We start from the raw sequence: 16,427 nt of genomic DNA on the forward strand, positions 1-16,427 counted from the left end.
AAAGTACATAAGATTGTATCGTAGATATTAGTATTTGAAATTGAGTTAGAAAACTGAAATATTATATGAGTTAATAATGCATTAAAGAGAACGTATAAAAATGTTTAAGATTTAACAATGGAGTTTAACTTTCTATGGAATATTGTCTTTACTATTTTATAAACTTAATTCTCTTTTTTTCTTTGTTTTATTATTCTAAAATGTGATACTTAGAATGTACTAAGCAGAATCAGCATGGAAAGTATGTATTATTTTAAGCGTTAAATTTAGGGGAAAGATAAAAAGTTGTCATTCTTCAATCAGTGATTACAGGAGAAATATTGTACTAGAAAGAAAAGAAAAACAGATAATTGAAAGAGAACAGACAAAAGATACAAGTATAATTATTTAAACTGAGATGAAATAAATAAAATAGAATTAAGAGAGTGAATGAAGAGAGAAAATATATAGAAAATATAGAATGTTAAATAAGATATGAAATAGTATATTAAGTGAGCGTGAACTTGATTTATGTCTGTATAAAAAGATGTTACCTGGGGTAAGCCTCTTTCCAAAAAGAAGTTTTATGTATTTATGTTTTGTGTTTTGTTTTTTTTATCAAAACGTTAGAAGAATGTTGGAAGAGAATAATGAAATTCTAAATAAGACAGATGGATATAATGAATATATACAATTTAAGGCAAAAGAAATATAATTGAATAGGAGGAAAGGGAGAAATAAAGAGAAGGTGGGAAAAGATATGAAGTTGAACAGATAAGATGAATATGCATATTAAACTGTGCTGGTATGGAAATGTGATAATTTGGAACTATTCTGTCTTTAAATAAAATGTTCTATTTGTTTTCTTTAGAAAATATGTCCTATGTTATTATTCTACGTTTTGTTTGTTGGTGTATTGTTTTTTAAAATTAATAAAATTTGTTTTTGTTTTTTTTTTTAAAAAAAGAAGGAGCAATCCTGGCTAGTTCATGCCCAGGTTTCCTGCCCTCCTGAAAGGGCTCCCTGCAGATGGAGACCCTCAGTGGGCTCAGGGTCCCTTCCCAGAGAGCCAACCCTCCCCCGGGTCTCAGGTTGGGTCTCCTCTATGCTTTTCTGGGGCACATTGGGCCATTTGGGGGGGGGAGTCAAGGGCCCACCCATCCCCCAAAAATGGGGAGCAAGGGGGGACGGTCCCAAAGCAGCAGCTGCATCAGACCGAAACAATCCCCAAAATTGGTCACCAGGAAGTTGCAGCCTGGGGATGAAAACCAACCTGATAGCAACCTGTCTGTCCATGAAGGTCCTGCAGTGAATATAGGAGACAACCTTCCTTCCTCCCTGGACCTTCCCCTCATCCACCCAGGGTCTTCACCCAAATCACCCCGGATAAAAAGACCCTGGTTGCAACTGGAGCCATGTGGGATCTCCTGCTTGGCCAGGACACAGAGGGTGCAATGGCTCAATGGGTGGCCTTTCTTTTTGCCCATCTTCAAGGAGGTTAATACCTCCAACCGTGCACCTGTGTGAGGCTGGGGGGGTCTCCTCTCTTCTTCCCACCCCACCCCATTCCGCTGCTTTCCTGGGTGGGGGCTGGAGGGTCCCCTTGCTCTGGCAAAAACCCCAGGGGCCTTTGGCAACAGAGTGAGGCTCCCTGGAAGCAGCAACCCAGGAGAGGCAGACTGTTGCCAGGATGGCGGCTGGCTTTGCCCCCTCCGATCCAATTCCCGGTGGTCCTGGGGGCCTTGGGAGGAGATCCCGGGGGTCCCTCCGGAAGGAAGCCAGGGGAAAGTGGGAAAGGCTGGGGAGGGACAGCCTTTCCTCCTTGGGGCTGCAAGAGAGGCCAGGGGTCCTGGCAAGGCTCTCTCCCCAGAGGAGGAGGACTAAGAATGTCAGCCTTTTCTCCGTGTTTTTATGGGGGGGATTCAAGGATGAAGTCCAGGCCTCTCCTGTCCCTCCAGCAACCCCCTGAGGAGCAGGCCAGAAGCCCTCAATCCCCCATGGACCAGGGAAAGAGGCTGCCTTCAGAAGTGGGGGTGGGCTCTGTCCCTGGAGGTCTTCCAGGAAGGCCTGGACACTCCTTTGCATGGAATGGTCTGGGGTCTCCTACTTGGGAAGGGGGTTGGAATAGATGACCCCCAAGGTCCCTTCTGGCTCCATTCTGATGGGATCTTAAGGGCAGGAGCCTCTTTGTCAAAAATGGCTCTGAGGACAACATGGAGTCCTCCACTTACAAACATCTGTTTGGTGACTGAAGTTACCACGGCACTCAGGAAAGTGACTTCACACTAATGACCATTCCAGCACCCCATGGTCACGTGACAAAAATTCAGGCATGTATTTATGACACTTGCAGTACCTTGGGTCATTGGGGTCACTGGAAGACTTGTTTAATGACCGCATGATTTAACTAAACACCACACTCATTTGCTTCACAACTGAGGCAAAAAAGTTGGTAAAATGAGACAGAACTTACTTAGCAACAAAAATTGTGGTCATAAGTGGAGGATTGCCTTTATTGCCTTATAGTTCCTTGAAATTTATCTCCAGAGATGTTCAGGATCTCTTAGTCAGAATATTCACCTTTCCTCTCCCCACTTCTGCTCGCTTCCAGGGGGCCTGGAGCAAAGTCTTTGGTAGGAATTATTTCTGGGGCTGGAAGCAGCCCGAGAGGACTGAAGTGAACCTGCAGGTGAAGACTTCAAGGTTTGCACTGCTGGGCTTCCCACCTTGGAGAGAAAATGAGAGAGAGACCCTCTTTCCTCTGGTGGAGTTTGAGACGTCCCCAAACTCCTGCTTGCAATTATTCACACGGTGCAGCCACAATGAGCCCAATTTCGTCAGGATGCAGCCTGACTCTCCCGTGGGGCTTCTCCTCCTTCCACATCTTCTGGACTCTGGTCTCAACTAGGGAAAAGAACCGACTTTAATCAGGGGATGGAGAGAGGATGGTGAATCTCATGGAGAAGCTTCTTTCACAGGGCAGAAGCAGCTATGGGAAAGGGGTGCTAACTAGGTCTCCTTGGATGAGAACATCTAAGCAAGAAGCCCTAGAGACCTCTGCCTTCTCTGGCTTGGTGGGATGGCCAATGGCTCTCATGGAGATTGTCAAACAACATAGTTGGATCTTAGCTCCCACACCAGCCATCTTACCATTTTGCCTATTCATTCTCTCATAGATACACTATTAGCTGCTCTCAGTATGAATAAGGTATCAAATTCATTGGCAGTGGCTGAATAACAAATTCCTCTGAATAATTTTCAGAGTTCCCTTTAGCAAGATTTATTGAGATGAAGAGAGTTGCAAGGATTACAGTCATTCAAACATTTCCCATTGAAAAATGTAAACATGATTTCTTTGATTCCTGCACATTATCTAAGTTGAAATAATTAGTGTCTACTTTGAGATAAAAGGAAATGTTATAATTCTTTAAATGTCATGGTGTTATGTCTTATGTTTTTACAAATGTTCTGGCTGTGAGATGCTCCTTTGTGTTCAGCTCTGGCCTCAGAAGGATAATGTAGCACTTGGGGATGAAGATGCAGACCAGCAGACCAGCACTGGAGGCCAGGATGGAGAAGACCTGCACAGCTACCATGTATTTCCCTTTGGTGCTCAGGTAGGTGGGCACAAAAGTCACCCAGACACTGCAGAAGACCAGCATGCTGAAGGTGATCAGCTTGGCTTCGTTGAAGGCCCCGGGCAGATTCCTGGCTAGGAAAGCCACTGTGAAGCAGACGGCAGCCAGGAAGCCCATGTAGCTGAAGGTGACATAGAACATGACAACGGCCCCTTGGTTGCATTGCAGGATGATCTCTCCAGGCTGGGAGTGGAGGTCAGAGTCAGGGAAGGGGGGAGAAGCTCCCAGCCAGATGGAGCAGATGATCACTTGAACACCAGAAGAAGATAGGATGATGGAGTTGGCCAAATGCTTCCCCAACCATCTCTTTGCTCGGTTTCCTGGTTTTGTGGCCAGGAAAGCCAGCACCACCGTGATGGTTTTGGCCAAGAGAGAAGAAACGGCAACTGAGAAGATGATGCTGAAGATCATTTGTTGGAGAAGGCAGGTGGCTTTTCTTGGTTGACCAATGAAGAGAGAAGAAGACAAGAAGGAAAGCAGGAGGGAGACCAGGAGGATGTAGGAGAGGTCCCGGTTGTTGGCTTTGACAAGGGGAGTTTCTCGATATTTAATGAAGATGATTAAAACAAGGCTTGTGGTTAGGAACAAGAATAGGGCAAAAGAAACCAGGATGGTGCCCAGAAGTTCTTCATAAGACAGGAAGGTTATCACTTTGGGGATACATTGGACTCTTTTTTTATTTGGGAATTTATCATCTGGACATTTGGTGCATTTTTCTGTGTCTGAGAAAAAAAAACAACCCCATATTTCTTTGTCCTTTGCATTTCAAGATATATTATACATTCTTTGGGAACAAGTGATTATCAGGAGCATTTTCCGGGATGGATTTCTTAATATTTCCAGAGACAAAAAAATAAGTGTTATCACTTTTTTTAAAAAAATATAGCTACAGTATATTTTTGATAGGCTGTGAAATTGAGGGAAGCTTTGGACTTGAAAGATTTCCTTTGTAATGTTCAGAATATTGATAGGAACCTCCTTACTAAAGGTAAATAATGAATCAATTAATCTTTCTAGAGAAACTTACGTGCAAGATGGCAATTCTGGTGGTACTTCGGAGCTGGTAGCAGATCAAGTGACTGTTGCAAATAATTTGAAATGGCCATTGGAGCAGTGGTGATACGGGTGCAGACACATACAAGCATAACTATCCATGCCACCATATTGTGTATCTCATACATCAGCAACACCTTTTCAGTGTTCCTCAAAGGGAGCCCATGTAGACTGCATTGCAAGCCTCCTTTCAGGAGGTGGACCTAAACCAATTCCTCGTGTTTCAAGGAACTCAGGTGTTTCTAGAGAAGTAAATGTGGAAGGAAGGACACATCCAAGCTAAAAAGAAGAAATATTTTCTCTGGCAGTAGTAAAGCTTGTCCAATCTGCCACAGCCACCTCTCTCTATCTAGCCCTTCCTTCACAGTCTTTTTGCTCTTCTGTTTAGATAAGAAATGAGGCATTTCGGAAATAAACCAGAAACCAATTAAGCTTAAAAGTGTGTTTTAATTCACACTTTCATGACAATTGTCTCGATGGATCCAGTTCCATCAGGCCTCCCATTTTCCTCTGGTGTCACCCACCTTTCTGAGTGGAGAAGGTCCCCTCCGGACAAGAAATGCAGTCGTAACAGCAAACTGGCTCTCCTTCTCGAGCCCTCTTGACAAATCCAGGATGACAACTTACCACACATTCAGATTGAGGAAAGGACTGAGCAGAAAAAAAACAGGTTTGCCAAAGGAAATGTGTTAGGACTCTCTGTCCTTGGAAAATGGAGGTAAAAATGGATATTAGACAAGATATTAGATATTAGCCTCTGGTCTTCACTTAAGTAAATACAAAATCTCTCACTTTTTACAAATGGCTGGAGATATAACTTCTGGAAAATTGTTCTTTAGTTCCTCTCTTTTGCTTTTGGCATCTCACATTGCCAAAAGAAAAGGACTTTATTAAATAGAAAAGTCTGGAGAGATGGAAACAGTGGTGGGATTGTACTGATTCTGTCCAGTTCCATAGAACCGGTTGTTATGACTCTGCACAGTTCGGACAACTGGCAAATTGAACCACTGACTGGCCCCGCCCCTCTCTGCCCGCCTGTCCCCTCCGCGCCCAGTCAGTCTTTATCATGCATGCACGGCATCGCCTGCAGCCTGCTTTTGCCCACTCGCCAGTCCAGCCATTGCTGCATGCCTCCCGCTGTGGCCCTGCCTGGTCTCCCTGGGTGAGGGAGTCTCTGCAAGCTCCGGGGCCCAGTCACCTACCTGCCACTGCCGGTCACCTTTACTACCCCATCCAACTAGCCTTTTGCTGCCGCCACCCGCTGCCCTCTTCCCCAGCAGGGAAGGCCCAGCAGCTGTGGTGAATCCAGTCGGGGGGCGGGATGCAGACTGGTGGGAACTTGAGCTACATTTCGCTGTACTGGGAGACATGTGGAGAGGCTCGTGTTCTCCTACTGCTGGGAGAGCAAGAGAGTCTTTCCCAGCACAGTTCCAGGTTGCAGAGAGAAACAGGATTTAAACAGGATTCAAACAGGCTGCTTTTTGCTGCCCAGATCCACCTATTGGAGGGGAAGTTGCAAACTTTTTGCTGTGTTGGGAAAGACTCTCTTGCTTTCCCAGCAGCAGGAAAACATGAGCCTCTCCACCTGTCCTCCAGTACAGCGAAATTTAGCTGGGATTCACCGCAGGTGCTGGGCCTTACCTGCTGGGGGTTAGGGGTCCAGGTGGCAGTGGCAAAAGGCAAGTGGGGTGGGGGGGGGGGTAAAGGTGGCCGGCAGCCCGGTCGTACCCATGTCAGCAACAGGTGTCTTCATTTCGAAATTGATGGAGAATTTGGGGAAAGAGATGGAGAGTCTTGCAGTGGCCAGCACAGGAGCGCCGTTGAGAAGCGGGGAAGTGGCCTTCTGGTGGTCCAACCTGGTGTTCAGACTGGAGGTGAGCCACAGGAAGTCAGAGCACTGAGGGAAAGGGGGATTGCCAGGGGGAGCTGCCCTCTCTGCACCCAATTGGGACCATTTGGGGTAGTCCTAGGGATTGGGTGAGTTGAGCCACAGCTCCTTGCCTTCTTAGCTCAGGGAATGGCCTTTTTGTGCAGGAGGAAGACTGCGGATGGGGGAGGTCTACCTGAGTGACTCCTCCGCCGTCTTCACCAGATTATTTGGACACTTACAAGCGAGCACAGCTAAAGGCACTGCTGTCACATGTCAGCCCAGACCTCACCCTGCGGCTCCGTAAAGCCAACACCAAAGAAGTGGGAGATCAGGTAAACCTGTGGTGCAATGCTCACTTGGATCTCGGCCGCTCCAGGTCATCCGACCTCAAAGCCCCTCAGGAGCTGCCGTTCCCAGGTTTCTACTCAAGTGTGCTTTGTCGCCACCTCTTCACCTTGCTGAAGCGGCTGGCCCTGCCCCTCACCCTCCCCTCCCTCGCCTGGCCTAAGAAGGTGAGGGTGACGGTGGGCGATAGTGAAGCGGCCGGGTCCATATCTTCCCGACTCTCTCTCCCACTCTGTGTGTGTGTCTCCCTGAAAGCCGCAGCATGGCCAAGCCAGCAAGCTCTCCTTGGCGGTCTTCGTTACTTCTTTCATTTCTTCTTTTTGGAATCCAGACTGGCTGAACAATTGCCAGACCACGGTGGAAGCATCCCTTCGGACGACCCTCCTCCTCCTCTCGTAACTGGCTGTTGTGGCAGGGCCGGGAGGGTGCATGTGCATGGGGAGATGCTCCTCAAGCAAATGCCAAAGCACAGCAAAACCTGGTATGGGGTGGGTGGCTGCTCACTTGAGGAGCGAGAATCTCCCCACACAACTGCACCTTCCTGATCCATCTACAGCTGCCGGGTGTGAGAGGAGGAGGAAGAGGAGGAGGAGGAGGGTCACCCGAATGGACGCTTCCACCGCGGTCTGGCAATTGTTGTTCAGCCAGTCTGGATTCGAAAAAGAAGAAATGAAAGAAGTAGCGAAGAGCACCAAGGAGAGCTTGCTGGCTTGAGGGAGACACACACACATTCACAGATACACACACACACACAGAGTGGGGGAGAGAGGGGGGAAGATAGATACCTGGCCGCGTCACTATCCCCCACCATCACCCTTACTGCTCCCACTGCTCCATTTTGTGAACCATCTATTGTTGAGTATCTCCTTCAAACTGGTGAGAAACCCACAAGGGCTGAAGAATGTGTCAGTAAAAACTTCAGGTTTGTTTGCTCCTTGTGCCCAAAGTAGCAAAGAAAAAAGGGAATTCTGTTGACCAGGGCCTGAATTCAGATAAATTTGAATCATGATTGGGTGGAGGTCCTTTTGGTCCCATTGGGAGAGAAGCTTTGTCCTGCTTGGGGAAAAGTGTCCCCTGAAAGGGCCGGTTCATAGTTGGGGAGGTTCTTAAAGAGACCAGACCTGGTCAGACTTATCCATGCCTCTCTTTTACACACACACACACACACACACACACACAAAGGGGGAGGAGGGGAAGACAGGGAAAGAGGCAGAATGAGAGAGAGATACAGAGAGATACAGAGAGGGGGAAAGAGAGAAAAAGAGAGGGAAAGAGGGAAATCAAGGGAATGAGAGAAGAGGAAGAGAGAGACAAGAAAGGAAAGAGAAAGAAATAAAAGAGAGAAAGGAAGCAAAAGGATAGACAAAGAAAGGGAGAGATGGAAGGATGGGACAAAGAAAGAAAAAGAAAGAAAGAGATGGAGGGAGGAGAAAGTGAATGAGATATATGGATGGATAGATAAATACATGGAAGGAGGGAGGGAGAGAGACAGAGAAAAAAGGAGAGGACGGAAGGACACAAACCCTGGCTTCAGAAGACTCTTTGAAGCAGCACAGCAATCTAGGGCTGGCCTGCAAGGGATCTCGGAGGTCATCTAGTCCAATCCCCTGCTCAAGCAGGAGATCCTTACAGAATCAAAGAATAGCAGGATCAGAAGGCTGTGTGCGCTTGTGTGTTTGTGTTTATGGCTGTCAAAACTCCAAAACCAGGTCAAGGAGCTCTGGGGAGATCAGTCATAAATTAGAACACTTGCTAAGCAACTGGCCATTAAGCAAGGACCAATTTTATTTGTTTTCCCAGTCACATGGCCATCTGGCTATGCCCATCTGGTCACATGGCCACCAAGCCACACCCATAAATTAAGCCACGCCCACAGAACCGGTTGTTACAAAATTTGAATCCCATCCCTGGATGGAACTGAGAAACAGTTTCAGCATTAAGTGATAACCAGCCGGTTCCTTCTCATGACCCCATTAACACACATTTCTCCCCTCTCCTTACACCCATAATTTGAAGGTGTGATATCAGAACAATCTTGATAATTTCAGGTGATAATTTCAGGTGAAAGCCTTGGAGCTGCTTCCTACGAGCAGAAGGCCCATTGCTCCATCCCAGGGAGGGTGAAAGGGAGGCATGGAGTGCTCTGGCCAGGTCTGGCCTCCTTAAGAGCCTCCCAGATTATGGAGCTGCCCCTTCAGGGGACACTTTTCCCCAAGCAGGATGAGAGGAAGCTTCTTTCCTCCAATGGGGCCAAAAGGACCTCCGTCCAATCACAATTCAATCCCATCCGATACGGTCCAAGCCTGGATTCAGGCCCCGGTCAACAGAATTGCCACCTTCGTTGCTCTTCTGGGCACAAGGAGCAAACAACCAGAAGCTACTAGGGACACATCCCCCAGCCCTTGTGGGTTTCTCAACCCTTTGATGGAGACCCTTAATTGTACGTGGTCCACAAAATGGAACAATATCGAAGCCTCCTAAGCAGCCTAAGGGAAAAAAATCCGGTTTCTACTGCCCAGATTCAGTTCTCGGTGAAGGTCAACCACCTTTGGGGAATAGCATCAGCCCTCTTGAAATGGGACCTCAGGCTTTGGAAAACAGAGGAAAGACAGCAAAACTTTCTCCTACCTTGTTGAGCACCTTTAGTTGTGAAAGAACATCTTGGTTGATAGAAAGTCTCTGTCTTACAAAATACGCCACAGTCACTTCCCTGGGAAGAACCAAGAAGCCCATAATGAACAGATCTACTGCTACCTCTCCATTTGGGTCCATGTAGAGTTTAAGGTCTGAAATATTGACAAACTCATTCTTCTCCAGGAAAGGATGGAACTAGAATGGGAACATGCAGAAATTTTAAAAGCAGAAAACTTTGTTTCTTATTCCAGACGCTTTTTCACATTTGAATCTTTCTCCTGTAGTTGTCTAATTTACACACATGCTTCATTAGGAAAATAGATGTTGCCACTATCTTACAAGTGAAGGGAAAAAAGTTCACAAAAATTTGTTGATCATATTTTGAGAATATAGATTTTGACAAAATATAATTGAACAACATAAAAAAGGAGATTTATGAATTCCCTGAAAGCAACACGTTGCTTATCAGAAACATGGATTTCAGAAGAAGAAAATTGTCAGGGTAATCCTCTTCCAGGAGGCTCAGACAGGAAACCTGAGCTAGGCCCACTTCGCTGTAATGCTGCACTGACAGGATTTGGGCAGCCAGAAAGTACAAATCTCCCACGGACTCTTTTTTATGCAGCTGTAGGTGTCCTCCTCTTATCTGGTTCTTCCCCAGGCAGAATCTCTCCTCCACCCCCCAAAAGTCATTCCCTCCTATCACGGCCCTTTCTAAATGGATTGTGGGAAAGGGGGGGATATAACTTATGTGCTCTATGCAAGTCATCCTCACATATTATTTCACTTCCTAAGTACATTATGGAAATACTGCTGATATAACTCGATCTCAGGAAAGAGTAATAAACAATTTTGTGATGTGATCAGAAACCTAGTTAAGTGAGGGGTGGATGGTATGATAAGTGGATAAAAACTGATTTAAAAATGGTACTCAAATAATATTTAGTTTTTTAAATTTTTGTCATGAAAGTGGGAAGATATAACATTTTGTCGTTAAGTCAGCAATTTTTCTATGTTGTCATTAATATAATAGGATTGATAAATTGCTATTATACAAGATTTATAACAATTCTCAGGCAAATATACTTTTATGTTATTTAAGCATTACCAAATTTCCAGAAAAATATTTATGATTTCTTCCTAGAAACAACTGTATGACTAAAAAGCAGTAGAAAACTATCTGAGTTTTAGGATTTGATAAATTATAGTATCTCATATAAGAACATTAGTGATGCACTGGGTGAAGGATTGTGCCAAGCTTGATAAGTATATAAGGGAGACAGTTTGGATGAAGGATTGTGCCAAGCTTGATAAGTATATAAGGGAGACAGTTTGGATGAAGGATTGTGCCAAGCTTGATAAGTATATAAGGGAGCCAGTTTGCTCTACTGATTAAGTGTCCAAAGTAGAAAGCAAGAGGCTGTGAGTTCAAGATCCGCCTTGGTCATGAAGCAGACTGGGGGATTGGGGGCCAGTCTCTCAGCCCAACTCAACTCACAGGGTTGTTGTTGTGGGGAAAATGAACACACAACTACTCATTGGTACTCAGCCCCCGTGGCTTCTGCAGGGAAGGGCTTTTAAGGATGGGGGATGAGTTAGTGGACTTCCTGAACTCAAACAAGGTCTTAAAGATCTGGAAATCCAACAAGATGGGGCTGCTCTTCCCAAGAATGTTTATTTGAGCAGCCTTTAGAGCAATGAGATATTTATATCGAATAACCGTGCCAAAAATCCAAAGGGAATTAACCTCCAAGAGCTGCAATGGAGTTCCCAGAGCCGTTTCAGGGGACTGATACAAAGAAAGAGTGCCTGAACTGAGACTGGGCCCCTGTGGACACGGGGCCCCTTGAACTGCAGCTCACGGACTGCTATGCTGCATCTCCTAACAGGACTCAGGGATTCACTTTGTGACGCCTCTCCTAATAAAATATCTAGGAAATTTGGAACTCTTTTATGTGCAACTGCAGTTCTCAGATCAATAGGAAGGAGTTTCTCTGAATGGGGCCAAATTCTGCTCTGCAGTAAAATGGATAGGTTGAAGGAGGAAGCTGTGTTGGAGACATTTGCCATCTTGAGTTATTTGTAAATAAATACATGTTTATGAAAACAATCCCAAAATCGTACTTGACTGCAACCTGAAACTGAGTCTTGAGAGAAGACAAGAAGGAGATTATGAGAGCAGCTCCTCCAACTTACAACATCTCTTAGTTGGACAAGGGAGGATTCAAGACTCTTCCAATGACTGAAAAAGGTGTTGGGAGTTAAAACCCTCCTCTCTCCTAGGAAAATGAAATACTTTACGATATACTAAAAAGGGAGAATATATTTCCCCTAAAAAGAAAAGTAGAAACTCAGAGAGCCTGAAACTCAGGCCCCCCACACTTGCTAATGGACCATTACTCTGGCCTAGGCCACTCTATTTTACATAACAAAGATCTACTCCAAGTAAAGCTATATAGGAATTGCCCAAAGCCCTTTCATTACATCACCATCCAGTCAGGCTCAACCAAGCCTGGGACTCAGGACAGCCTACAGAGTTGCCCCTGCAAGGCCCCATGGGAGTCTGACAACTGATCAGAATACAAGCTCAAATTCAAATCACAACAGAGGGCATAAAACAATTGCACTCTCAGCATCTCAGCCCTTCTTTCCTCAACCAAGGCATGTGCTCCTGTCCACCATTAAACCATCTTCCAAGCAGTCACCATGTTTCCAGCGTCTTTCTTCCCCACTTGGAACTGAACCCAGAAGGAGATTGCTTCCAACAGAGGCTAGACAGAAACTTCAGATCTGCTCCCTGTTATTCCGGAGCGTCAGACAGGAGCAATTAGATGGTGCAAATCTCTTGATCTTTTGCAGCACAAGAAGGTTGAGGTGTTCCCCTCCTTCTCCTTTGGGTTCCTTCTCCAAATGATCTCAGATTATTGGATCCCTATCGGGACCTCCCATACCTGCCATGGCTGCAGCCTCGGAGCCCCCAACCTCTTTTCTCCCTCCTTCCTTCCCCTCCTCGATCTGGAGGAATAAGCGGCATTCATGGCTTGGGCCAGAGTCTTTGTGAGACTGTATGAATGGGGGTCACTTTCGATCCGTTTCCTGTTCCTTTTCTCCTGGGTCTCCAGTGGGGCTTTCTGGGTACATCTTCTGCGGCCTTTGACAGAAAAGATGTGCTTGGAAAGGGAACAGCGAAAATAATGATCTTGAAACTGATCTTCCACAAAGAAATCGGGTTCAAAGGCAGCTTCCATTGGACTTTCTTTCGACAGATAACCAAATTTCAAAATACTATGGATGTATTTGAGAAATACCTCCTTCTTTATTATATCCGATAAAAAATTTGTGAGGATCCAGACTTTCCCTTCAATGGGTCCTGGCAAATGCATAAGTGCTAAATGGAAAGGAAGAATTCTGTTCCAGACAGTAATAAATTCCATAAAGTGAATAAAGACATTGACTTGTCTCCACTTAGAAAGGGCCTCCAGGAGAGCTACTGTTTCTGAGAGCAATTGTGATTTAACCTCTTGTGCAGTTCTTGTGAATCGTTGTGATATAACCACACAAATTCCATTCCTGACAAGCATCGGAGGGAAAGTCCTCATGAAATTATCTCCATTCTCTGTGTCTGTAGCAAAGAGGCCAATCAGGGTCCATCTGAAATAGAGGAGCAGCTGGACGATTGCTGGGTAGTGGAATCCTTCTTTGGGGAGCATCTGGTGGAAAAAGGGGAATCTCCTTTTATCACTCAGAGCTTCTGAAGGAATTAGAGCAGTGATCTGAAAAAGTAATGAAAAATGCTGCGTTATAATGGGGCCCAGATCAACTCCAAAATATTAGTTATTGACAAACCCAATTTTGTTTTGATGAATATATAAGAATAGTTTGTTCCTTAGTCATGGTTTAAAATATTTAACACAGAATATTAACAAGATTGTATATAAAAATGGAACGCAAAATCATATTAAACAAAAAAAACAATAAAAAATGCAATGTAAATTTCTGTGTCACCCATACAATTTCAACAATTAGATTCAAATTAGCAGATGTTAGATAAAATGTCTGGATCTAAGATATAGGGCTGTATTATATGCTATTTTTGAGTACTAAAACCTCTTTCTCAGCTTCTATATCCCAAATTCTTTGTTAAACAATTTTTTAGCTTCTTCTCTAGATGTACAAGAGACTAAGAGACCACAACTACTAACAGAAATTGACAGTTGTACAATCTGATCAGTGTTTAATTGAAATTTTGTCTGTTTGGGGACTATGTCTGTTTCATCATTTTAATTTTAACCCAATAATTATATACCCTGAATTTATACAATGCAGAAATTGTGTAAATTAACAATTATCTATGAGGGTAGGAGCTGAAGTCCTTTTATCCATTGCAAAGATACTCTTCTTGGTCTGAATATTTTTTATACATAGACAGGACTATTGCCAACTTGATTCCAATTGGATAAGGCAGATATTATTGATATGTGAAAATGAATATGCTAATGGAGGACCTCAAAACCTGGATAGTTTTTCAATAGTAGAATATTCAGTAGAATATCCTCTATAGGGACCTTATGGCTCTTCAGGTCTTTAATGGTGAACTTGAAGATGAATATAATAGGCTAAGACATAGTTATGTTCCCTAATATTCTGAAAAACAGCTCTTGAATTCTATGAAGATATTGGATCTGTTGTTCATCCACCCCACCCCTCTCACCTTAGATAGAGAAAAACACACACAAACCTCTGGGACTTTGTAGGTGCCTACAAATGTTGACATCTGGATGGAGATGTCCCTGGCAGTTGCATCAATCAGAGCCAGGAGGTTCTCCTTCCTCCCACAGCCGTAGTTGGGGACATTGCCTTCTCCAGTGGAAAGAATGTCCAGCAAGACATCTGAAGTGCGTAAAGTGCTTATATAGTTGTCATGGATGTTGTAACCAAGTGTGAGATTGTGCAGGAGCTGGGAATTCTTGTTGACCGTTTGAATGGCAAAAATTAATTGTTGGGTCATTTCTAAATCAGAATTCTCCCTATTGTAAAAATAATTTGTAAAAAAATTTTTTAAATATATTTTTTAAAAATAATCCAGTTTCGTTCACCAGATTACAAAAAAGATGTTGAGTCTCTAGAAAGAGTACAGAGAAGAGCAACCAGGATGATTAGGAGACTGGAGACTAAAACATACAACGAACGGTTGCAGGAACTGGGCTTGGCTAGTCTAGTAAAGAGAAGGCCAAGGGGAGACATGATAGAGGTCTTCCAATATTTGAGGGGCTGCCACAGAGAGGAGGAAGGGGTCAAGCTATTTTCTAAAGCGCCTGTAGGCCAGCCAAGGAATAATGGATGGAAATTGAACAAGAAGAGATTCAACCTGGAAATAAGGAGAAACTTTCTGACAGTGAGAACAATCAACCAATAGAACAGAAGTTCCCTCAGGAAGTCGTGGGAGCACCATCGCTTGAGACCTTCAAGAAGAGATTGGACTGCCATCTGTCAGAAATGGTGTAGGATCTCTTACTTGACAGGAATAAAGCAAAATAAAGCAAAAGAGGGAAGCCATGGAAAATAACAATCATTCAGGAAATTAGACAGGTCCTGAGGTACAACAAAAAGTGAAATAAGAAGAAAAGGAGAGTGTTAGAATTGCACATGGAGAGAATGCAACTCCATCACCCTGCATGACTTACGAAGGAGAAGGTATCGAAGGAGGGCTATTGAAGGGCAACATTATAGGCGACACGTATGTTTCAGTTGTGACCACACCAATGAGATGGTCTCCAGGCCTGTAAAAGCTCCATGGATTGTACCCATCCTGGTGCTCCAAACTCAGTGGGCATTTCCTTCTCAGCTTCCCACAGACTGATGTGGACACCAGCAGCAGCAGCAGCAGAAGCAGGAGGTCCATCATTCATAGCATTAATCAATCCAATTCCTGTTTCTAACACAAACAACAGGAACAGTTGGAGAAATGCAAAGACTCTGAGAAGTGCCAGTGGATTTCCTGATCTAAACAGAGAATCACTCAGTTTCATCTGCAAAGGAGAGAAAGGTGCAATCAAGAGCAGAGCCTGTACCTGTCCCAAAACTTGGTCCCAGAGAGCTTCACCAAGAAATTTATCCTTTTCTGATACAAGATCCTTTGCATGTGGCTTCAGTCTAATGCCTGCATCAAAGTCAAAAACTGGAGATATAGCATCACAGGTCTCAAAGGCCATAATTACAGCAAGAAGCAACTTCTCCTCTTGGGATCCTGAACTTTTTCTGGGCTCCATCTGCAGAGGAGAGGCTGGAATAAAACATGTTAGTAAAAATTACACATACACCCCTGGGATAATTTTTCTGTTGTGGTTGTGGTCCTTCCTTCCTGTCAGGGCAAGTCCAGAAAGTGATGCTGGAGAAGAGAGTTCAACACTCAGGGAATTGACTTCTGCTGCCCTTCAACATGGCCTCTTGTCTCCAGAGATTGCTGGGGAAGGTCACTCAGAGCAATGGGGTTTGGTGCCATTTCTAAGTTAATGCCATTTAATTCCAGTGTTGCCTGTCTTCTGATGACAATCGGCACCCTTGATCTCTGCCCAAGGTTAAGAGTATTTGGAATTTTGTTCTATGTCATAATCCTATATATTGATCTTAATTGCAGCCGATTTTAAAATTGCTTGTGCCTGAAGAGAAATTTCATTTCCCATCTTTTCTAGCAATATTAATTTTGGGATAAGAGCTCATTAAGAAGCAGGAAACTGACAACTTGTGGACTAGATCATTGGGTAAATAGAGAGAAAGTTATAGAATGGATGGAAATTTTTATTTTTATTTTCTTGTCATTCCTGTGTTATCTTATCCTGTGTCATGTTCCTATAATACACCAAGATTCTTTACATTGTGATGTTTCTTAGTTTTTTAAATAAAGAATG

The 16,427-nt window shown here is 44.3% G+C and overlaps 1 protein-coding gene across 3 annotated transcripts; it reads right to left on the minus strand.

Annotated features, from left to right (window-relative positions):
• Positions 1-1,754: 1,754 nt before the first annotated feature.
• LOC148123869 (vomeronasal type-2 receptor 26-like) lies at positions 1,755-15,584 on the minus strand. 3 transcript variants are annotated; one of them, XM_087918599.1, is made up of 6 exons: positions 15,214-15,584; positions 14,258-14,577; positions 12,471-13,292; positions 9,514-9,714; positions 5,195-5,321; positions 1,755-4,339 (listed from the first exon to the last, which is right to left on the minus strand). In XM_087918599.1, the coding sequence occupies exons 1-6, from the start codon at positions 15,422-15,424 to the stop codon at positions 3,429-3,431; spliced, it is 2,592 nt and encodes an 863-aa protein (XP_087774725.1). In that variant the 5' UTR covers positions 15,425-15,584; the 3' UTR covers positions 1,755-3,428. The 3 variants fall into 3 exon arrangements, with proteins under 3 accessions (XP_087774725.1, XP_087774723.1, XP_087774724.1); XM_087918597.1 differs by lacking the exon at positions 15,214-15,584 and having other exon boundaries at positions 9,640-9,714; positions 14,258-14,581; XM_087918598.1 differs by lacking the exons at positions 9,514-9,714; positions 15,214-15,584 and having other exon boundaries at positions 14,258-14,581.
• Between the last annotated feature and the right edge of the window lie 843 nt (positions 15,585-16,427).

This window comes from Pseudonaja textilis, unplaced genomic scaffold, assembly GCF_049901715.1.
Source record: "Pseudonaja textilis isolate UNSWEBS1 unplaced genomic scaffold, rPseTex1.2 PTEXCTG126, whole genome shotgun sequence".
In the NCBI taxonomy this organism is placed as follows: Eukaryota; Metazoa; Chordata; class Lepidosauria; order Squamata; family Elapidae; genus Pseudonaja; species Pseudonaja textilis.

Excerpts from the sequence above, each read along its gene's own strand:
- LOC148123869 (XM_087918599.1), bottom strand. The coding sequence starts at position 15,424 with ATGATGGACCTCCTGCTTCTGCTGCTGCTGCTGCTGGTGTCCACATCA. Across the intron at positions 13,293-14,257 it reads GCACCTACAAAGTCCCAGAG|ATCACTGCTCTAATTCCTTC; the intron begins GTTTGTGTGTGT and ends TTACTTTTTCAG. Across the intron at positions 4,340-5,194 it reads GACCTTCTCCACTCAGAAAG|ACACAGAAAAATGCACCAAA; the intron begins GTGGGTGACACC and ends TTTTTTTCTCAG.